This window comes from Nymphalis io, chromosome 25, assembly GCF_905147045.1.
Source record: "Nymphalis io chromosome 25, ilAglIoxx1.1, whole genome shotgun sequence".
Classification (NCBI taxonomy): Eukaryota; Metazoa; Arthropoda; class Insecta; order Lepidoptera; family Nymphalidae; genus Nymphalis; species Nymphalis io.
The window spans coordinates 9,619,913-9,645,070 of NC_065912.1; the positions used below are offsets into that span (position 1 = coordinate 9,619,913).

General features: G+C 33.0%; 1 protein-coding gene across 1 annotated transcript in view; it reads right to left on the minus strand.

The window, feature by feature from the left end:
• The window catches only part of LOC126778152 (uncharacterized), a 31,654-nt gene extending 10,273 nt beyond the window's left edge, over positions 1-21,381 (minus strand). The window contains exons 1-4 of the mRNA XM_050501589.1: positions 21,321-21,381; positions 19,124-19,309; positions 8,075-8,382; positions 159-361 (exon numbers count right to left, since the gene is read on the minus strand). Coding sequence (XP_050357546.1) covers positions 159-361; positions 8,075-8,319 — 448 coding nt within the window. The 5' untranslated portion in view covers positions 8,320-8,382; positions 19,124-19,309; positions 21,321-21,381. The remainder of the gene's footprint in view (positions 1-158; positions 362-8,074; positions 8,383-19,123; positions 19,310-21,320) is intronic.
• Between the last annotated feature and the right edge of the window lie 3,777 nt (positions 21,382-25,158).

Genomic DNA, 25,158 nt, shown 5'->3' on the forward strand with positions numbered 1-25,158 from the left:
GATATACCTAATACTTTAGCATTCTAAATAGATATTATGCAATCTTCGATTAAGCTTCACTCATTCTAAAAATTATTACAAAATTTACAGGTTTTGACTTCACTTCACACTTCTTCGGCTGATAATTATAAGACATTAATTTTTAAAGGTAAAGCTACCTTGTACAGCTGCGTCCAGCTGTCTCCTCCTATTGTCGACTGCATCCCTTGCATCAGGGCTGTAATTCGCCAGAGCGTTAGCCAGGCGAGTTGTTCTGGCTCGTAGACCAGACCCTTGATCTACTCCAAGTAGACCGACAAGTCTCCAAGCGACTGCCTCGCATTGGAGCTCTGGCCGTGGAACAATCTCAAGAGATAGCAACCTGCGAAAAAATATAGTTTATTCATAAAATGTTTGATATTCATATTTGCTTGTTAAAATGAAGCTCAAAAATAACGAGAAACTATTTCACTTAGCGCTAATAATTATATTTTTCAATGGATAAAACAAATAATAAACAAGAAGGAGTATTTAAAGCTGACTGCCAACCTTCGCTAGTCGGAGTGGCACTCGAAGAAGAAGAAGAAATGTATAAATGTATTTACCAAAAATCTAACAATCGTTACTTTGACTAACTTCACGTTTCAAGTCTAAATCGTTATTTAATGTAGAAACATTACACATTCTTATTGATTGTCAAAAAATACCAGTCACGACTTCTAAACTATCGTTAGAAACAGTCATAACTTGGCAGTACATGATCTGCTGCGAGAACTAAAACATCACAACGATAAAATGCAAATAAAAGCCTGTAATGCTTACGATATCAGATCTCATCATTAAAATGTTAATTACACCGTATTTGTCCAAACAATACTAGATTTACATAGTTTTTAATTACCTCATCACAATTGACAATGGGGGAGAAAAAAAACCATCATAACCTAACAATTGCTTTAGTTATGTTCGCCATAAAGCGGTGAGAGCATCTACTGTGAGACCATTATGTAGTTGGTAACTTTTTGTCATATTATACTGTTTCTAGACAGCATATTGGAGTGATACGAACAGCTTAGAACACTACATTTGCTAACAACTCTTAAGAGATAATAGAGAATAGCACACCATCGTTGTTATGCAATCCTTCAACAGCTATAAAAAAACTGAGGAAAAACTTTTTAAAATAATACAATTAAAACATTATATTGACAGCGATAGTAAATAGTAAATTTGACAGCTATCGTTTGATATCATTTCGTTGACAGTTTCGTGTTACTTTGAGAGAATAGTAGTGCCATGAACCCTGGGCAGAAGTGAATGTGTTATAATATAAAAAAAAAAAAAAATTTATGAAATTATCTTAAAGTTCGTCAAATTGTATGTACCCTGTAACATGGCGTTCTAAAATAATTATAAGAGCCTACTATTTTAATTTAATTTTAATTGCATAGTCTAAATTATTTTAATCTTATATAACATAAGATCCCTCGTTATTCTTTGTTGGGTGTTAAAAACAGTTCAAGATGTCTTTCCTTAACTTAAGTATCATAAAATTCTAAGATATCCAGGAACTTAGTTTAAAAAGTTACATTAAAACGTCGTCCGTATTATATTGTTTGCTGAAAATAATTTTTATTTATTCTGTTAATATGATTGTGTATATAAATAAACCGCATATTCATATTCTTACAAATCACAAATTTATGTAATACCTTTAATAAACAAAGTAACACTAAGTTTATTACTTAGCAGTAATATTATGATTTTTTCCGGTTGTCATTATATATGTTTGCATTAAGACTGGTGTTACTGCTTGATCATAACGTTAGTTTATGACTAAAATAAAATCCATTACGTTGTAAAAAACTTACAGGAGATAAATAAAATATGCAATAAGATAAAGTATGTGCCGAGTTGACTCAGTGGTATGAACATCGTCAGAGCGTCCAGGTAGCATTCACAAGCGATCCCATGACGCTCCTCGTTAAAACGGATACAACTGGTTTTAGTGGGTATTCCGATGTTCGGGGTGCAGTCGGCGGTCTTGGACACCGGCGAACAACACATAACCCCCCCCCCTCCCCCCCGTAGAGGAAACGCGTAATTCGTTTTTTCAGTGTTAAAAAAATGGTTAGAAGATATGAATCTTAACCGAAGAATACGGTTTGTAACCGAGACAAGCAGTTTATAATTCACCTCGTGTTCAGCGGTGAAGGAAACCTGCATGTGTCCTGGCGTAAGCGCTCTAAAACGTTACGTGAGTCGTAGCGCGTTGTTATATTACAATATATAAACTTTTTCAACAGATGGCTTATGTAATCTAATACAAAATTATTTTTTTAAATTGGACTCCTAAATCGTTATTTTAGCGCGTTCAAATAAATAAACCCTTCCAAGATTTATTTTTATTTTTCATTGAATTTCTTACTTTAAAATGCCCTGAAGAATAACTTATTCTGGAAATACAAGAAAAAGGTATCTATTATTTAATTATTTGTAATTCTTAGTTAACATTTTTTTTTTACAATTTTAAACAGTTTGTGATTATTACAAAGGCAATAAGTTAATTTTTAAACAATCCGAATATTACTAAAATTATGCTTCTTATTTTTGAAAATTAGGCTTAACTAAAATCTCATAGTATCCTTTTACCAAATTTATTATTTTACCAAAATTGCACCTGAGCACTTTCCATTCACTATCACCGAAACGAGTTTTATTTAAAAAAACTGATCCGCCAGACAGCCCGTCGCAGACCTGTTCACTTTCACCAAACAGCCCTTGAAATATGACGCATTGTTTGTACATTATATTCACACCGTGTGCATCTTGTGGGGTAATTAAATCGTTTACAAAATATATTTATCCTTTAATGACAACATTTTCATTTGTTTTCGTTTATTAAGAAAACAAACTGTACAATATAAAAGCAAATAGATAATAAACACATATATAACATAAATCAGCTAAGTTTCCGCGATAACTTCGACAATGAGTAGACATTGGTATTATATTAGTATTACTTAAGGTAATTAGTAAGGTAACTGTAAATGTCCCTGGCTAAAGCTAAGGTCTGTACTCCATTTGAGTATAAGACTTGGAGCTTATTCCACCAGGCTGCTCCAATCAGATTAGTGGATCCGTACACATTTCAGTAGAACTAGACACATCGGTGTCTTCACGGTATTGTCCTTCACCACCGAGTAAACACCAATTAAAAAGAAAATTCATGGTTACATATCAGGTAGCGCATTTGTCAGTCTGTCTACTAAAAAAGTAATATCTATGTTATATAAAGATAATCAAAATATATTAAGCATTTCTTGGTAATTATTGTTATCAATCATAAATGTGAAAGGTAACATTCAAATAGCCTTTAACCATATATTATCTAAGATGTTATATACCTTATGTAATATTTAAGTATTATATAATATATGCAATGCTAATGACATGCACTTTGATGGGCATGGATCTATGTTACGATGTTTCTACAATAAACGTTTCAGATAATAATCAACCGTAACCGTAACAGCCTGTGAATGTCCCACTGCTGGGCTAAAGGCCTCCTCTCCTTTTTTGAGGAGAAGGTTTGGAGGCTGAACACGCTGCTCCAATGCGGGTTGGCGGAATACAAATGTGGAAGAATTTCAGTGAAATTAGACCCATGCAGATTTGCTCAGGATGTTTTCCTTCACCGTAAAGCGGCGAGATGTTATAATCACAAATTAAGCATATGTAAATTCAGTGGTGCTTGCCCGGATTTGAACCCAGGATCATCGGTTAAGATTCACGTGTTCTTACCACTAGATCATCACGGCTTTGCCAATTCTTCTCGTGGAAAGCCAGTTGTTGTCAATCTGGTCTAATTTGACAAATCATTCAGATGAAACTTATTCAAATAATCAATTGCGCATTGATATTAATAAAATACAATAGAATCAATATTCCGAACCCGTGGTAATTAACGGGCAAGAAGTCTTATTTCTAGTATTAATAGTACGTATAACAGTTTTAATGAAATATTTTTGTAATATCGCTTAAATAATATATAATCGTATCGGCAAACGTCAACACACCTATTTATTCAAATATATTTATTTTTCACCTTTGTACGTCAGTTTTTTACAAACGATTAACGAACTGTAGTCGTTCCTAGAAGATTTTAGCGAAGTGTCTATATAGGGACCATTTTAAATTACGCCTAGTAGACCAATCTGTCAACAAATAGAATCGTTTTATGAACGCAATAATTTGACATAACATAGCAAAACGAGATAGACTTAAGGACATAATCTCGGTGATTATGTTTCAACATTAGCAGAGCTTATACAACTAGCAACGTCAATGCACTACTAATGATGCTGTAAGGAGTGCGGTGCCAATATTTGTGGGCGAGGGTGAACACTTGTAATCAGGTTGATTGTAAAGTATAAATCCTCACGTAATAAGATATTAGTATTGTTAATAAATTTAAAAGCGTCAATAGTCCCCACTCCCAACAACAGCAGTACGCTTAATTGAATGAGTAAATAGGAATATTAATACCTCAGAACGGGTATTGCTAGTATTCTTTTAAATAAATATTTCTTATAATTCAGTGTTTAATATAAACGCGAATAGGCGCTCACGGCTGGTACACAGATATGCGACATGACACATATCGTAACGAGTGACAGTTGCCAACGCAGAACCAGTTGTGGTGATCACTCCACCAAACTGTCCTTACGAAGAAATTTATTGAATAACGATCATATATTTCATGTATAAATTACTTTACATTGAGAAAGTCGACACGGACAACCGGTCAGGAGTACTTTCATCATATCCTATCTATTAATATTATAAAAATCAACAAGTAGAAATATACTCTATCGTTTAGCACATAAAGTCCGTAATTGTTTGATATTATTAAGATAAAGTAGCTTCTGCAACAGGTGAACTGTATTACATGTTGCGGTTGTCTTGAACCTTAAGTTTTGCGGATTAAGGTTCAAATTTGTCTAATTCAGTTCGTATAAATGTAATTTGATTTATTAGTGCTATGGAAGTAGGTTTCCTGGGTGAAGTACCTAGTCTATTAATTTCAAAGCATCACCGATCATGACTGTCACTTTCTTTATTAAGTTACTTTTAACAAGTGATTTGTTATAAAAATAGACAAGAGTTACGCGAGAAGGATATCACTAGAATTTGGTTACTAACAATACGAATGAGTTCCTTTTCAAAATTCGTGATGTGACAGTTTATGACAAAACTTCATTCGGGATCCCCAAGCCATTGGGAACAGACGCATAATGTAACTAATTATTTAATTTATTTTATTGATCAAAACAAAAATATATTTATATCGTGTAGGGTTTAAAAGCACTTTTGAATTCTCATTTTAGAGTTATTTTTGTTATATTGTTTTTATAATAAATAGTAAACACGGATTCGGAATGTAAATTCTACCGAGAAGAACCGACCAGAAACTCAGTTATAACTATTTTCCATCAATTACATTATACCATTATAATACAAGATGAAGGGTACAAAACTAATATGCCTTAATAATATAAACTATTTAAATATAAACTTAACATTACTAAGCAATTAATTTAAAAGGTTTTTATGAATTAATAAAAAAAAACAAGCATCTAAAAACTCGATGGTGCTTGCAAGGAATTTAACCCATGATTTATTTTAAATATTGTAGTTTCTATCCACGGGTCGTATCAGCTCTTTAAATTAATTTAGCAAATCAATTTAAAAAAAATATATACTGGCATATCAAATATCTTTCTAATAATAAATATGTGAAAGTATATTTCGTTGGATGTCGGTCAATCTAATGAAACGTAAAAGAAAATTATGACGTGGAATAGGAAATAGGATACTTTGCTTAAAAGCCTTTGAAAAAGCCTCTTCGTTTATTAATGTATTTCTTTAATATTTTCAACGATTAATCACAAGACATATATGTTTATAGTATTCAGACAAAAGACAAAATTGAGTGATTCGTCATTTAGTGCGAGTTCGGTTATTTTTAAAACAAGGTATTTTTTTTAACTTCAAAGATACGAGTATAATACGAATATTCTCATTTCCCTTGTAACTAAGGTTAAAACAAAATATAAGGTTGTACTAGAAATTCGTCTACAAGAACCAAAATCATTTTAGGCTATTTATTTACACTAGTTTTTAAATTAAAATACGCGACCATTTGTGTGTGTTTGCGTTTCGCATATTAAACTTATGATGAGATATTGATCAATAGTCGTTTGTTATGCAAAAGTAACATCGACGAGCATATGGACCACCTAATGGTAAATGGTCACCAACGCCCATAGACATTGGCATTGTAAGAAATGTTAACCCTCGCCCACATCGCCAATGCGCCACCAACCTTGGGAATTAAGATTTTATGTCCCTTTTGCCTGTAATTACCCTGGCTCGCTCACCATTCAAACCGGACCACAACCAAGTACTGCTGTTTTGCGGTAGAATATCTGATGATGATCATATGATGAACGTATATATATTGTATTCAAATGGTGGAAAAGATGGTGAAAAAGATTTCAATAATATTACGTTCACTACTGAACCGATATTTCCATGAACTAAAGGTTCATTATTTACATTATATATTGATATTAATAATAATAATAATATCCTGCGTCATTTTTCACACACGGCCATCTGTTTCCAAATTAAGCCTGTACAATTCTTGTGGTATTTAAACCAGACAACTAAATTACTACTTTTCTTTTGTAAATACTTACTTATATAGATAATTAAACCCAAACTCAGGCCAAATAGACATGTTCATGCACACAAATGTCTGTCCTGGATGGGAATCGAACCCATAACCTTCGGCGTGAAAGGCAAATATCTACCAACCACGCCAACCGGCTCGTTGGCTGATATTGTCACAAAGATTTACAGGAAAAGTATCCATTGTATATAATAAAGCTTTACGGCTTTACTTATAAATATTAATTTATGGCTTTGTATAATCAATGATAACGGAAATAAAACAATCATTGCTTAACTAAACGCACGCTGAACAACGTTTATAAGATGAACTTGCTAATTGAAGTATATCGCGTTTTAACAATAAAAACAAATGTAATCTTAATCAACCGCTACTGTATGCTCTCATTAACATCTCGAACTCGGTAATGAGCTAACAGACAAAGAACGTCTCGTGTGAAATAAAAAATTATAAACAAAAGTAATTCGACTTGATACGGTTACGCTTAAATTACAATTATATTTTCATAATCATAATTTTAGAAGCATTTTATGTAAGCAGTGTCATCATTTTCTTTATTAAACTTCTAGTTATGCGATATAATTCGACTAATATTAATTTATATACTACTATTGTATGATATGAATATATATTATATTTTACTAGCGCTTTGTGCAAGCTCGTCTGGGTAGGTACCACCTATTCATCAGATATTCTACCGATAAACAGCAATACTTAGTATTGTTATGTTCCGGTTTGAAGAGTGAGTGCGCCAGTGTAATATATAGTAATTACAGGCACAAGGAACACAATATCTTAGTTCCCAAGGTTGGCGGCGCATTGGCGATCTGAGGAATGGTTAATTCATATTTCTTACATCGCCAATTTCTATGGGCGACCACTTGTCCAGTGGTCCATTTGCCCGTCCTCATACCAATAACATAAAATAATAATATAAGTTAATATAATACCAGTTATTCCTAATGGTATAAATGTAACATGTAGCAGTCTTTAACTTTATGAATGCTTGGAAATAAGTTTAAGAATGCCAAGTTCCGTTTCGCTTCTTTTTGAAGTGTGTTTTGAAGAAATTGCTCTTAGTAACTTATATGAAAGACGCTAACCAACTTTAGTGTATATTTTAAGATTTGCTACAAGTCCTGCATAGTTCATTTAGTATTCCTACTGAAATGCATCGGGAATGAATACCCATGAAATTATTAATTAATAGAACTACGTACATAATCGAAGTATTTTTTTAAATATATAAATAATTTAATTTAATAACCTTATTGTAATTAAATTAATCAAATCGAGTTAACATTTAATGTTATTGAAGTATTATATAAAGGATCTCACCTGTTCAAAAGCGTTTCTATCAGATGTGCAGAATGCGGTAAAGCTTCTATCAGCAAATCCACTGGCAAATCCGTAGCAACGCTCAGTAAGACTCCAGGACCGAGCCTCGAAACTATGGCCGCCGCTTCACGGAACTGACGTCCTTCAGCTAATAACAGCACGCGACGTAGTGCTAGACGAGGAGAGGTATATGTGTTCTTCTCTCGCTCTCTCTCACGTCGTATGCGTTCTCGGCTCTCATTCATTTTCGAGTTCCCTTGATAGGGCTAGCCCATTATATTGTTGATTGTCAAATGAATAATACTTAGCTGCAACAAAAATATTACATATATTCATAAATTTACATTATTAATTTTTATTATTTTAGTCAAATTTAAAATAGTCCCTCCCGATTCCCACCCGACGCAAAGCCGCCCTTAATGCAGGCCGCATTTCCGCGCTGTATGGCAATGGACAACCTTTGTGCCAAGTGGGACCCGGAGCGACTGTCAAATCCCCTCTCTCTAAGGAAAATAAATATAACTATAGATAGGAAATAATTAATTCTCAGAGAATTCTGCGGCTCTACAGCAGAATATCTGTAATTTGTCGATTTGAACAATAAACAAAACGAAAGGTAATTGTTGGCGCCAATTACATATTTGAGATGTAAACAACTTGTTTTACTAAAGCGCTTAGAATATAAAATATTTATTCATTTTAAAAATAAATAACACTTGTTATAGATAAAATATATTATATTATAATGAATTTAAAATAATTTTATTTATAAATTAGTTTCGTAACTTATTTAAATTGTGCTTTGATAATGACTGTGACAATGACGGCCTGGGGAGCGATTTCGGTCCTGTACCGAAAATATTATGGTGCACAAATAATTTCATAATGAGGCGAAAACGCATATCCAATGGGACGGCAATCCGACACGACCGGAGAGAGTCCAGGCGAAGGACCAACGCTTTACATGCTTGCTGAGATATGGGAACTATCATACTGTAAATTTCTCAACAGCCACAGCAATTTAAGTACAACATAGATACATAAAAAATACTTTTAATGATAAATATTTATCATCCATAAATCATATATGTGTATGCGTTTACATAGAATATAGAACAATAAACCATTTGATATGAGAAGCTCAGTTTTTATGTTAAGCATGTGTGTATTTAACACACACATTGCAATGCGGTCGTAAAAAATCAATACACTCTGTAATTTCTCATACGATTGACAGTGTTTGTCTCCATTCCGTTACGGTCCCATGCCACAGATAATATTAACGGGATGCTATCATTAGTCATCGCTATTTTTTATCGACACAATAACGTTACAGATGAAATTGATATATTTATAGAAGATACTTCACTAACACTACAGAATCAGACAGTGGGATGTATATATATATATATATATATATATATATATATATATATTCTAATCATATACATCAATACTAGATATTTATTTTCATTTAAAATTATATATTCAAGGATTCAAAATCAAATATCAAAATACTTTATTCAACATGGAAGCATTCCACTTACTTATTGATAGTCAAGTTGGAAACTACCTTTATAGATTCTATGGAAAAAAACCGGTGAAATTTCAGTAGTTGCTCTTTTCGTCAACTGAAATTATATATATATTTTTTTTTTCAGCCTTTTGCCGTCCACTGCTGGACGAAAGCCTCCCCCATAGAACGCCAACCATCCCGATCTTGGGCAGTCCGCATCCATCCCGAACCTGCCACCTTTTTTAAATCATCGGCCCATCTTGTCACAGGGCGTCCTACACTACGTTTGCCTAAGCGTGGTCTCCACTTAAACTATAATATCAATTATATTTATATATTAAGGATTATCAACAAACAATTCGACATTTTTTTATCATTTATATAATCTTATATTGCGTAATATGGTTGATTTACTAGTTAACTGATAAGTAATATGTTTTTAACACATAATTTATTAATCGGGAAAATTTAATTATTTAATGTAGTACATGAATAAAACACACATAGACAGAGGCCTCCACTCACTTTACTTGGTGGTGAGCTTTGTGCAAGCTCGTCTGGGTGGGTACCACCCACTCATCAGATATTCTGTCGCTAAACATGACTGTCCAGTATTGTTGTGTTCCGTTTTGAAGTTGACATAACATCTTAGTTCCCAATGCGCCATTGGCGATGTAAGGAATGGTTGATATTTCTTACATCTCCAATGTGAGCGGTGGTGACCAATTACCATCAGGTCACCCATTTGCCAGTCCGCCAACTTATTCCATAAAAATACAACTTATTTTAAGAAGTAGTCAGAGCTTAATTCTATTGAATTTTGAATCATACAAATCATCATATAAACTACATAAACATATAAACATTAAGAGTATGTTTGATGGTTTAAACGCGCTAATCTCAGGATCCATAATCCGATTTTAAAAAATCTTCTCGCCATACATAGCAGCTGATAAGATGATATTATAGACTATATAACAGCAACCCATGAGGGCGCAGCAAAGTATAACACTGGTAAATGACCTACGGCCATATTGGCAATGCTATAAATATCTTCAACAGAGATTAGTTCTCTAATCTAAGTTGCTAAATAAATATGCCTCTTAATACATCGGCTCACTCGGCTCAAGATGACACTCAAAAGTATTGCCGTTTGGCACAAAGCCTGTCTTAGGTTGGTATATGAGAATGCTTAATCATTAATTAATTAAAAATTATTATTATTTAAATTAATTAGAAGCCGAGATGGCCTAGTGGTTAGAACGCGTGAATCTTAACCGATGATCGTGGGTTCAAACCCGGGCAAGCACCACTGTATTTTCATGTGCTTAATTTGAGTTTATAATTCATCTCGTGCTTTACGGTGAAGGAAAACATCGTGAGGAAACCTGAATGTGTCTAATTTCATTGAAATTATGCCATATGTGTATTCTACCAACCCGCATTGGAGCAGCGTGGTGGAATAAGCTCCAAACCTTCTCCTCAAAAGGAATAGGAGGCCTTAGCCCAGCAGTGGGACATTAACGGGCTGTTACTAATCATTAATTCCAGAACTATACCAACCATGTAAGATAACTTACGAACATCATAGCAAGTCTGTCAAGTAAAACACGATAAACTTTGCAATTTAATGACAATATAATTTTCTAATACTTGGCCTGAATTCACCTCTACTAACGACATCTAACGGACGCTTACTGAACTGTTAGACCTCATTATAAATTATATTACAATAAGTAGGTACAGCATACGCGACAATAATGGTATAAACTAACAGAAAATTTAACCGTATATTAAATTCCTTACAATATATAATCATATATAAATTATACATGTTATTATAAAGTTGTAACTCGTGTTAATGATTATTTTAATGATATTAAAATATCTTTACTACTCGATTGGTGCCGCGCCGTTACCATTTCAATTAATTCGACATACCATCAATAAAATAATTTCATTGTCTTCAATAAAAGTTGAAAAAAAAGCTTTATGTGAAAGGTATTATATACATAACATTTAGATGGTCAATTATTTCTGTACGACTATAAAAACATTTTTATAACTCAATCAATATTTATAATTTGAAAGCGAAATACAAGATCTCTCGTCGCCATTAGCTGACGCGACAGGTGAGTGATACTCTGCGTATTGTCAGATGTCCAAGTAAATAGGATTTTAAAGAGTCACTAGAATGAAACTATGTCACCCGAAGCGTCTGTCATGTATTCGTTTATCTCAGAATTGAATTAACGTATTGCTATCCCGAAGAAAATTTAGTTTTGTCCAACATGACGATAAAAAATGGATATTACCCAACGTGTTTTCTAAAGCAACTGGTACATTATAGATATTTTGTTGTGTATTTCGATAAAGAAGCAAAATAGACTAGATACGATTTAAGATGAAGAGTTCGTTTTCGTAATTTTTCTATCATCACGTATAAATTTAATTGCATATCGCTTACTATGTCCTTTATTTGAGAATAAAGAGTTATTGAAAGAAACTGAGTATCACGCCAATTCTTCTCGGTAGAATCTACATTCCAATTAGTTGTAAACTTTCATAAAAAAAATTTATAACATGACGAGTAAAAACTGTTTATAAGAGTGTCCTTGAATTAAGAATGTTATCGTTTTGAGTAATAAAGAATCTTACATTGAGATAACGCAGACGATATTCAAAGACGATATTTGATACTACAGAAAGTTCATCGACAAGAAATTATTTTTCTCTCTATTCCAAGACCTCTCCGTGCTTCTTACTTGGACCGTTGTGGTTTGTGACGTTAGACGCCATAACTGTTTCTATTATTATCAGAATTGAAGAAATGAATGAATGGTTCACCTCGAATGATGATTTCATTGGTTTTTGTATTGACCGTAATTGCGTTACTGCTCACGTAACTATTTTAATCTAATATAACATTGGATTTAAAAATTAATTTTGACCTAAGCCAGAATTTTGAAAATTGAATCTAATTTATTACTTTTGTTCTGTAATCATCGGAATTACTCAGAATACTTATAATCGATTTTTAATTTGACAGTAAAATGAAGTTACAAAAAAAATTAATTGAAGATGAATTTTTCAAGAAATTATGAAAAAAATATGCTTACAACATCGACTCATCTTTAATGACATGTTTGCAAAAACTGCTTTTATCATTGCAGGTGACGGGACGGGATGGATGATGAACTTGAATTTACATTTCGATGCCCGAATATATTCAATTTAATTAATTATTATCATTAATTTAATTAAAATATTAATATATAATGTGAATATTATTGTTGATTAATTTAACGTCTATTTATTTTATATTGTGATTCTTGTAATTTATTAATAATATCTAAATAGTATCAGTAGCATTACCGTCCTAATAAATGTAAATAAAATACCGTAACAGTCTGTGAATGTCCCACTGCTAGGCTAAAGACCTCCTCTCCTCTTTTTTTTAAAGAGAAGGTTTGGAGCTTATTCCATCACGCTGCTCCAATGCGGGTTGATAGAATACACATGTGGCAGAATTTCAGTGAAATTAGACACATGCAGGTTTCCTCACGATGTTTTCTTTTACCATAAAGTACGAGATGAATTATAATCGCAAATTAGGCACATGAAAATTCAGTGGTGCTAGCCGGGATTTGGACCCAAGATCATCGGTTAAGATTCACGCGTTCTTACCACTGGGCCATCTCGGCTTTTTTAAATAAAATAAATAAATAATAATTTTATCATTCCTATGCTGAACGTAATATAAATTTAAAGTCGGCTAATGTGTCGTATAATTCGTCAATAAACACATTTCTGTCGAGGATATGTAGTCTCGAAGCCGTCTAGACCACTGAACATATGTTTGTACATTAATATACGAAAGCCGGACACCTGTTTTACGAGTTTACACATGTTGCAATAATTTCTCCGCTCTCTAGTCTGTTTTTGAACTTAAAAATTTGCATCTTCTTTACATATTTACAATAGTTCTGAATAAGCGTCTAGCGTTAAGTAATCTATTTAACATTATCTATTTAACATTATATATTTTAATATACATATATTCTAACATTCTTGGTATTATAGTCTACGTCGTTAGTTTAGTAGCTAGTTTATAAGGCCACAGCTCTTGAGTTCAAACTTTGGATTGAGCAAATAAAAAGTTGGGCTTTCCCTGTGTAGAAATTTTCAGCAGCAATTCTCAGCCTCGGACAGCACGTCAAGCCTTTGTTGCTGTGCCTGAACTCTTTTCGGTCGCATATGATTACTGTCCCATCGGATTATGAGAGTGAGGGAAGAGAGAGTGAGGTGTTGCGGGCAGACTTGTGCATTATAACATATTCTGTGGCTAATGTCTCTTACGATTAGCCATCGTGGCTGAAATCGGTCAGGAGGATCACCATCAGCATCTTATTGCCTCCACCAGTGACAGAAGGGCTGGTTCATTTTTCGCCAAGATAATCTAAATAATATTACGCTAGCATTATTGCCACCATCTCACTTTGTCATGATAATTTGTCCATCATCAATTTCTGTATACTTTTTCATGTCCCTAATGTAAATAATTCTTAAATAACTAAAGTATTTATTTATTCTTTATTGGTACTTCAGTGCTTCTTGCCCGAGTTTGAATTCGGAATCATCGGTTAAGATTCTCGTCTTATCATTAAACACGAAAGAATTACGTTGTATATAAAGTATAATTTGCTTGCTTTTTACTGTTTTATAAATATATTTATGAGTTTCATTGTCTAGAGAAAGTGAAAGATAATATTTTCACATATAATATACACACCTTATAATTAGAAAAAACACAGAAATCTTCCTAGCAGTAAAACTACTTCATGAGAACTTTATTTTGTTTTATATTGTACTGTATGTACAGTCAAAGTCAAAGTCAAAAAAAGCCGAGATGGCCCTGTGGTAAGAACGCGTGAATCTTAACCGATGATCGTGGGTTCGAACCCGGGCAAGCACCACTGAATTTTCATGTGCTTAATTTGTGATTATAATTCATCTCGTGCTTTACGGTGAAGGAAAACATCGTGAGGAAACCTGCATGTGTCTAATTTCACTGAAATTGTGCCACATGTGAATTCTACCAACCCGCATTGGAGCAGCGTGGTGGAATAAGCTCCAAACCTTCTCCTCAAAAAGAGGAGAGGAGGCCTTTAGCCCAGCAGTGGGACATTCACAGGCTGTTACGGTTACGGTACGGTATGTACAGTCAATCGTTAGTTTAGTGTGTTAGTCTAAAATGAACTGACAATGTCGTACGATCTTTTAATTCATTTTCGTGTGATTCTCCACGTGTTCAGTATTGCTTTCTGTAGCTAAATTAACTATTTAGAGGTTAACCAAGAGCTTTAAGTGTCTGGAATTTGTTACAAAGGCCTGAAATAAAAACTTTTCGGAGATTCATATTGCTAGTTGTCGTCTTTTTAGTCTGTGTTACTATTATTTTGTAAATTATTAATATTCACTATAGCAATATACAGAATGTGACCAGTGGAATTTGAATATAATTTTTGGAAAAGATCGATGTCTCGTTCTTACATTTGCACAACATAGCCTTAATTTAACCGTTGTTTATCGTTTTGTAGTTTCTATGTAACATTTCTTTTTTTTTCTGTTTAGTCATTATTTTATGTGCTTGATGTGGTCTTATCTATTTTAAAACATTATTGTAATGTAATGACGATGTAATGTACTCATAAGTATATAAGTATATATATATATATATATTGATCAAAACTCGATAAGCAAGCAAGCTTAATAAGCAAATACACATAAATGTCTGTACACATTAAAATCATTCGCTCATTCAGTTTCCCTCTTGAGTTCAGTCCATTTGTTCTGTTTTCTCTTGTATAACAAGTATATTTGTTCACTTTTATCATCATTATTTTAATGTTTGTATGTGTTTTTATATTTATATTTTTGTATTTTATCATTGGTGCCGTATTTTCTATGAAAAATTAAAGTTGACTTCCTTCCTTGTTTTTGTATAGTACTTGACAAAATCAAGGAAATATTTGGGCGGATCTACTAGTGTAATGTGGCATTGGAACCCGTTTTAGGCAATATTCATGTTCACGGTAGCACGCGCAAGCGATCCCGTGGCGCTCCTCGTTGGGACGGAAAGGGTACCGCTGGTTTTTAATGGGTATTCCGATGTTCGGGGCGAACTCGGTGCCTTGGACACTGGCGAGCCCCACATACCCCACCACTGTTCCCGTGGGGGAAACGCGTAACGCGTTTTTCCAGCGACAAAAAATAAGATAATATCCATGTTTCATTTGATTATCATCCTGCCCATAACTTCTTCGGAATATCACAAACGGTTTTTCTCTGATATTAACTAATAAATAACTGAGGCTTTTTATAATACTAATAAACTAGTTAAAGTCCTATTAACTTGAACATTCCTCACTTGTTGCGTCATTTAAAGACGGCAAGAGATTTATATTACATTTTGCTTTCAAATTACAAATATTGATTGAATTATAAAAATGTTTTATAGTCTCGTAAAGAAATACTTGATCATCGAAAATTGTGCAAATTAAAACCTTTCACATGAACAAATGATTTAAACTTTTATTCAATATTTATTTGACAATGAAAATATTTATCAGTTGTCGAATGAATGAAAATGTTAATGGCATGGCACCAATTGAATGGTAGATTAAAATCACATTATATTTAATAACTACCTCGTTTGTGTCGTGGCTAACACATAAGATTGTGAACACATATCTTGAGGTACTGGGTTTAAATCGTGACAGTAAAAAGTAATTGAATTCAGTATCACCATTTCTTATTTACGTCGGGAGAAACTAATTACGGTTAGAAGGTAGCGCACTAATTTATATTAAATATATTCTTATAAAGTACAATGACGTAAATAAATAAATTAAACTAATTCTCCGTCCCCCGTGAAACGGTCAAGTGCGTTCGAATTATCCCGAAATGAGTTAATACCACACCGCTGTCAATGAACTCAAACAAGTGGAGGCTGTGATGCGAGACGCTGAGCGACGAGGGATTTCAATTTATAATTACTAGATGAGTTGAACAAACGCTGACATTAAATTTTATTTAAAAAGCTATGTAGTCCCTTATATGCATTTGTTTTATAATAAAGTATTTATTTAAAACAATTGTTTTTTTTTTCACTTAAGGCAGTAAGGTGTGCTTCGTACAAGCACTCCAATATTGTACCAATGGGATAAGCTTCTGACTGGAACTGATGATTTTCTCATTTGTTAAGTGACCATAAGCTATTATGGTTAGACCCATGGATCCTGGATTCAAGTCCCGGTTGGGGACAGTAAAAACTGATTGTATTTTTTTGACGAGAAATTCTGACGATGATTGGCCTATACATATGTAAAAGAATGGAGAATTCATCTGCCCGTATATGGCAGATGAATTCTCCATTCTTTTACAACCAACAAGCGAAGAGCGCGATAAGAATTACAAATACAAATTAGGCATATAATAATTTGTGACAACCCTAAGATTACGATCTTCGGTTAATATTTAGGTATTCTAACCATAATGGTAAATCCGCTTAAATACTCAGTTATATGTACATATATATGGTACTAATCTGGTTTAGTTCAAAAAGGACCATAGAAATTGGGTGTAAATACCAATGAATACTTTCTCTCCCCATAAAATAAAACACATCAAGAGTAAACAAGTTATCAGGCATGGTGTGATTATGGTGTAGTCCATCAACCGGTCTTCATGGCTTTCTCTCTCAGTTGGGGTCACGCCTGTTTTTATATTAATTCTTATGTTTTAACTCTCTTTTTATAATTTTAAATACATTTCTGATGATGTCTTAAAAACGAAATCATTATCAAAATATACTTTATTCGACTACACTATTACAAGTTAATTTGTTTAACAATATCAAATTATATGTAAAGCTAGCATCGATTCCGAATTTAAACGAATCCGAAATGAATATATAATGCTCAGAAGTAAATCACGTTCATTACCTAAATGTCATTTGTATATATTAATTAACATATATACTACATGAAATAAATAATACTAACGCCTTACTTTTTTAATGAATGCAAAAGTTACTCCGTCTGTGTGTATCTCACAAGCTTACATATAGTCAACCTGGGACCTGGATTAAGACAAATGTTTATAAATTACTGGATCTGCGGGATAAATATATTTGTCGCGGTTGGCAACCATCCCGCGTCGATAGTGTCTTGTATTGAATACGTTTTATTATTTACTGTAATGTTTATGAGTTGACCGACGCGTAACTCTCCTCGAGATACACTTTACAAACAAAAATTCATCCCTATACCTTTACTCTCATAACCCGACGGGAAGGCAATCCGACACGAGGCGCAAGACTGTACACACTTCTAACTTCCTGGCTCCGGCTGTCACTAGACCAAAAACGCACTAAATATGTAACATAAATACAAATTCAACACTTGATAATATTAATAAATGCCAAATGTTATAAAACATTCACTTAATAATTAAGGCAGCGATTTGATATTTTTTTTCATTTGATCTCATCAAGTAAATATTCGAACCAGATCATAAAATTTCTCGCAATTTTAAATGACATGACTAATTGCCGTAATCTAGTTTAATTCATAAGAAAATTTACATATAAGATTGAAATAAAAAAATAAAAACAAAATACGCATTACAAATTTATAGAAAAAATATGTCGTCTAAAAGTTTGTCCTGTGACAAAACAAAAAAAAATTAATACGGTGAAAATTTATTCATATAACAAGCTGTGAAAATTATGAACACATAACAAACAAACACAAGACTATTTACAAACGTAGCAAATGTAAGTATGTATTAGAAATAGTTTAATTACTTATAACGAATTTAAATTACATAATTATTATTATATTAAGACATTTCTTTTCATATTTTCGGTAAGTTTTAATTGATCTTAAAAAGTTTTAATTGACGAGCCGGTTGGCATGGTTGGTAGATACTTGCCTTTCACGCCGAAGGTTGTGGGTTCGATTCCCACCCAGGACAGATATTTGTGTGTATGAACATGTCTGTTTTTCCTGAGTCTGGATGTAATTATCTATATAAGTATGTATTCACAAAAGAAAAGTAGTATATGTAGTACATCAGTTATCTGGTTTCCATAGCATAAGCTCTGCTTAATTTGGGATCAGATGGCCGTGTGTGAATAATGTCCCAGGATATCTTACTGAGGCCGGTCTTCAAATATTAGATTACTTTAACCGCCACGAGATTTAAAACTAGAGTCTCAATTTGACTCGTGATAAAAATACTGTTTTTCACCTATAAAATTTATTTTTTCTACGTATAATGTAAGATTATTGATAAAAATATTTACTAGCTTTCTTGATAGTTCCTACTTTATAATATATTTGTCTAATTTTGACTGAAATATAATAGAACCTACTTAAATGAAGTTATACTTCATTTAAGTACTACTTAAATGAAGTCATACTTCATTTAAGTAAACTTAACTTAATAATGTATAAATTAACACTTACTATATGCTTAGAGCAATCCGTAAATCTCAGAACACTGTAATCACACTAGTCTTCCACTAAATCGTCTATAACTTCCACAAACACTCGTCTCGATGTAGTTGTAATGAACCTGCTCACACGTGTGCGGCGCGCGTCGCGTGGATAACGAGTGAGATGGGCGAAGCTTACAGCCAAGCACCGTGAAAGCTTCCCGCCAGTGTCATGCAAGAGATCACAAAGAAGGTTTTAATATTTAATTTAATTAAAATCGATGTTATTATATTTGTTATGATCAAATCAGTGTGACGAAGCAGTATCAGCCTCGTTGATTTAATAAGATTTGCCGGCTGGGTTATAAGAGTTTACCTGTGTTTGCGCACACACATAATATGTTCAGTGCAAGTGGCTCTTCTCTCTTTAGAATGGCGAATTCAGTTTGGAGACATCCTCCAATTTTACAAAATTCCGTTTTGCTTTATAGGATTCCGTATCCAAAAGATGGAAACCTATTATGTATACCTATACTTCTAGTACATTACAAAAGAGATTACACTGTTAGTGTAGTAATCTTAAATGTGTCATAGTCGGCGAAATTAAAATATAAGCTTCAATAGCGTAATATACGGGCAGCCTAACGATGTAAAAGTCGCAGATTCGATCATAACCGATCATCTAACACGAGTGCGCTCCTAACTGTACGCTTAATTGTAGGGAAAAATAGGAATATTAGTAATTCCTTAAAAATTGACATTACTATTATTCTTTCATAATTAAAAAAAAAATTACACCATAATTCATACATTGAACTACGTATGTAATTCTACCACGTAATATGAAATGTTGTCCGCACGGCTGTCCCGCTGTACGCCGTCCAGCGGTCCAGCAGGTGTAAAGACCTTCCATTCGCCACACTGTCTGTCACCAGCTGCAGCTTGGTTCCCCAGATTGAGCATGATTCATTATTATTTAAGTTGGATTAATAGATTTTACAAGTTTTGTATTTATTCAAATAAAAAAATTGAGATGACTCATTCCGGTCGTTCTCGGCCGTGAAGGTGAGCATCGTGAGAAAACCTGCATGTATCTTATTTGACTCAAATTCTGCAGCATCTATCAACCAATCCGCATGGAAGCAACGTGATGAAATAATCTCCAAACCTTGTCGTCATAGAGAGGAGGCCTTAGCCCAACAAAGTGGACATTCTTAGATGTTACTTACATACATAATGTAAAAATCACAATACATAGGGCGAGATGGTCAGTGCATATAAACCGTGAATAATATAGGAAGCATATTGAAATCAGGACTCCACTTTTTATTAATTAAGGTTTGTGGACATATTATTATCTTGATTGTTCTTCAATATCAACGTTATATGTATATACTTCTCATGCGAAGTCGGGACGCGTAGCTAGTATATTATATCGTTCGTCGGTTACTTAGTAATTTTAATTAGATAATGACTACGTTATTCACCAATTAAAGGAAATTGTAGATTTAGTTCATACAATTAATGTAATATTTAATGCACATCTAATAATAATAATGTATCGCAACCTTAGTTCGAGGCCAAAGATCGCTTGCCATGATAAAAATATATGTACATATAAGCATAATGTGCTGGTGGATCATGTGTATGTAAATATTGTCATAAATACAATTAACAATATGCAAATATAATCATTATTTATTAGATATATGAAATAACTAGTGGCTAGTTTAGCAACTTTTCACCGAGGTTACGGGTTCACATCCAGACACAAATTAATTTCATAATCATGTGCCCTATATACTACATTTAGAAAAACTATACTATTAATTTGTGTTTATAATTCATCTCGTGCTTGACGGTGAAGGAAAACACCGTGAGGAAACCTGCATGTGTCTAATTTCACTGAAATTCTGCCACATGTGTATTCCACCAACCCGCATTGGAGCAGCGTGGTGGAATAAGCTCCAAACCTTCTCCTCAAAAAGAGGAGAGGAGGCCTTTAGCCCAGCAGTGGGACATTCACAGGCTGTTACGGTAGAAAAACTATACTATACAATAGAAACACTGCACGTATTGGAATATTATCGGCCACAAGTGTATTATGGTATATTTGCCTTCCTGAATAATTATATAAAATAGGTAGACGGACGAGCAAATAGGCCGCCTAGAGGCGAGTTAACACCACATAAACATTGGCGCTGTAAGAAATATTAATCGTTCCTTACCTTGCCAATGCGCCACCAACCTTGGAAACGAATATGTTATGTGCCTGCGGATACACCGGCAAACACCCTTCTAGTTTGGACACGACAATACTGACATATGGTAGAATATATGATGAGTGAGTGACACCTACCCAGCAATTCCACGTAACCCAACCAAGTAAAAGCACTTTTAATTTGATGAGTTATTGAGTGAACGAATTTAATGTTTGTTGAATGTTTCAATTCTACCCACTACTAGCATTACTAAATAATTCGCGAGTAACTGCTTACATTATGTTCGAACATGCGTATTTCGCGGATACACTTTCTAATATTATATTCACTTGTTTTCTACACCTATTATCTTATGTACATCTTATGTAATCATTAACCAAACACTAACGGCTTTACATATAAACTTTGCTTAGCGAGTGCTTAGTTCAACACTGATTCCACTCTTTCTATCATAATTGATTTGACATTCAAAAGAAGAAGACACAGTATTGTTTAACTAATCACTCGCTAACTAACATTTATAAGTAAGCCCTAAATATTAAAATAGCTTGAGAAAATTTCTTAGACAAACTCTTATCCCTAGTTGAAGTGCCCTTTCATAAAATTTATTTTTTATATTATGTGACGTAATCCATAAAATTGTCATTTCTATGCTAAGGTCTCGTCTCCTTTTTAGGAAAAGTTTTAGAGCTCATTCTCCCGTGCAGTTCCAATGACGGACGATGGATACACGTGGGAGATTTATCAAAATTATTGGACTCATCATTCTAACTTTCATAAAAATATTTTGAACTAAATTGTATGTATTTGAAGTTGTAGCTGCCTCGCCCAACCATATTGTAGGTTTAATGTTCATGTAAATTAATAGACAGTATATCCCATATCTGGGTGAAGGCACCTCTTGAAAGGTTTGGATCTTATTCACGCTGCTTATGTGAGTGGCACACGTATAGCAAAATTTCATTCAATACATGCACAGTAACAGTAACGGTAACAGTATCCCACTGCTGATCTAAGGACTCCTCTCCTTTTTTGAGGAGATGTAGAAGCTTCCTCACATTGTTTTCCTTCACCGCCGAGATAGAAATCATTTATAAACACAAATTAGGAACATATCATTTACTTACCTGAGTAAGTCGTAAGTCCTGCTTGCAATCTTCTCGGCCGTCTCAATAATATAAAAATGTAACAATAAAAGTGAGTAACAAATCTATGCTAGTAGCACACGAGCATATTACTCTATTAAAACATAATTACAAATTTTGTTATTATCATTTTACGAGATTTAAAAAAACATCAATGTATAAAGTTTTACTATTTACATTCATTAATTTGTTTTATCGTAATATAAAATGTATTTATTTTCATTTTTTCATGCGTATCTGTATTTTGCTAACAGTGTGACGTCATAAAATTAATTTATATTTTTTTTTTCACAAAATAGCATGTATACATAAATATATATGGTAATAAAGACGTCTGCTATAAGTCTTCGAATGTCTAATAGTTTAAGAACCGAACTCTTTCCGTTTCCAACCGCTTTCGAACGGGATGTTTAGATTTATTGTTAATTAAATGTCAAATAAAGAAAAAAAAAACACCAATTATAGTCAATCTACTGATGAAATTGACAAATCAATTGAAGGTGTCGATCTTCCCCTTATTCTTAAGATATATTAACTCAATTTTGCTGGCTACTCGCTCGCTTGAAATAAACGTATACCCATAAAAGTATTTTTTTCCCAATTAATAACTTTTAACCGTTTGAGACATTCTCAAAATAAATAAAAAAATTGTCTTAGTTAGTGCTCGTACATTTTTATTTATGATAAATAAAAAATAATAATTTTATTTAATGAATATACCTACATAACTAAGTGCGAAAAAAAGGAATTACTGAATTTCTAGCCGCTTGTATCGGTAGAATCTACATTTTAATGATAACTTTAATTTAATCGTTTAACAAATTTAATTTAATCTTGTATATTGATAGTTGAAAGAGTCTGAATAAATTATATTTTGATTTATAATGCAGGTGAAACAAACAAACTATCACACTGACTTTATAATATTAGTAATATACCAAGTAGAAATTGGTAACTAATCAAAACTAGAAAATCGATTTCTAAAAATTACAATAACGTATTATTGAAAGTTGGAAGTAATATAAGCCTATAATGACAAAACAAATTGTTATTATGTTTATATGTTATTACTTTCTTTCATTTATTTTTTCTCTACCTTAAGCTTGTCTGGAAGAGATTGCTGTTTCAGTTATAAAACCGCCTCTTATAAATCTTTCTTGTATGATTTGACTATATTTACTACTACCGAGATGGCCTAGTGGTTAGAACGCGTGAATCTTAACCGATGACCGTGGGTTCAAATCCGGGCAAGCACCAGTGAATTTTCATGTGCTTAATTTGTGTTTATAATTCATCTCGTGCTTGACGGTGAAGAAAAACATCGTGAGGAAACATGCATGTGTCTAATTTCATTGAAATTATGCCACATCTGTATTCTACCAACCCGCATTGGAGCAGCGTGGTGGAATAATCTCCAAACCTTCTCCTCAAAGGGGAGAGGAGGCCTTAGCCCAGCAGTGGGACATTAACAGGCTGTTACTGAACACATGTCTCATGTGTAGGCTCTTTCAGACAGTTTTAAGTCAATTTACAAGATTAATAAAAGGTTAAACTACAAACCGATCGGAGTGTAGATATAAAAATCAAAATATGCATTATTCAAATAGGCCTTCACTAGCAGTTTTGATTCTACTGAGAACTACCGAATTTTATTGTAAGCTGCTTGTGTGGTATGTGTATTTGTTTTAATAATATATCTAATATATCTATAAGTGTCCTGTGATTTCAATACAAATGCCTCTTTTAAGTTAATATGGATATTTGCGAGTTAATCAAAATCAAAATAACCATTTCTTATTTTAGACTTATTGCTCCCTAACAATTTTATTATTATATATATATCTATTTTTACAGCTTACAGCTTTTGAAGGATTTTCGTAATGTAATACGTAATGTTTTTTGTTACTTTATAAATTATATTCTCAAGCGAACATGTCAAAGGATTAAACGTTGATACACGTTCAGCTCGCGCGCGACTCACGAGCGAACTTTCTCTGATTATAAAAATGTTATATCTTTCTCGTTTTATTTATTTAGGATTGAGCGAAACGTTGTCCGCGAATTGAACATTCTTAGAATTAGATATGTGGAGACTCGTCACGACATACAGAAATTTAGTAAAGCGTATACTCTACTGTGAATTTGGAGATACAAATGCCTTTTATGGCATGCTATTCTGAGGTCCTGGACTGAAACTTCAAGTCGAACAATTGTGATGAATAAAATTTCTATTCAATTCACTTACGTGAGTATCGAAATCTTTACCATTTTTAATAGCGATACTATGGAAAACATTAAACGCTTACCTTTAAAGGTAAGGAAAATCGAAGAGGCTACCAAAAGGCTACCAGAACTCTTAAATTAAAGTATCGATAAACTTTGGTCCCGCGATATTACGAAGTCCTGAATGTTTGTGTCATGGGGTTTATTTATTCTTTGATGAAACTTTGCTTATTTATCTTTAGAAATTAAAAAATTAATCATAAATTTGTCTATTTACATTAATTAATTTAATTGATAATTTTTATAATAACGTTTTCGTCTTTTTTTGTTATTATTTTTGCATATTATGTTTTTATAAATAGTTCTTTTTTTGTTTTTGTTGTAATTAAGTTCTTTTTTTAAGTTTAGTTGAACTCTAGAATAAGAAACAAAATTGTGTACAGCGCTGGTTTCCTTTTAATAAAAAAAATGAAATT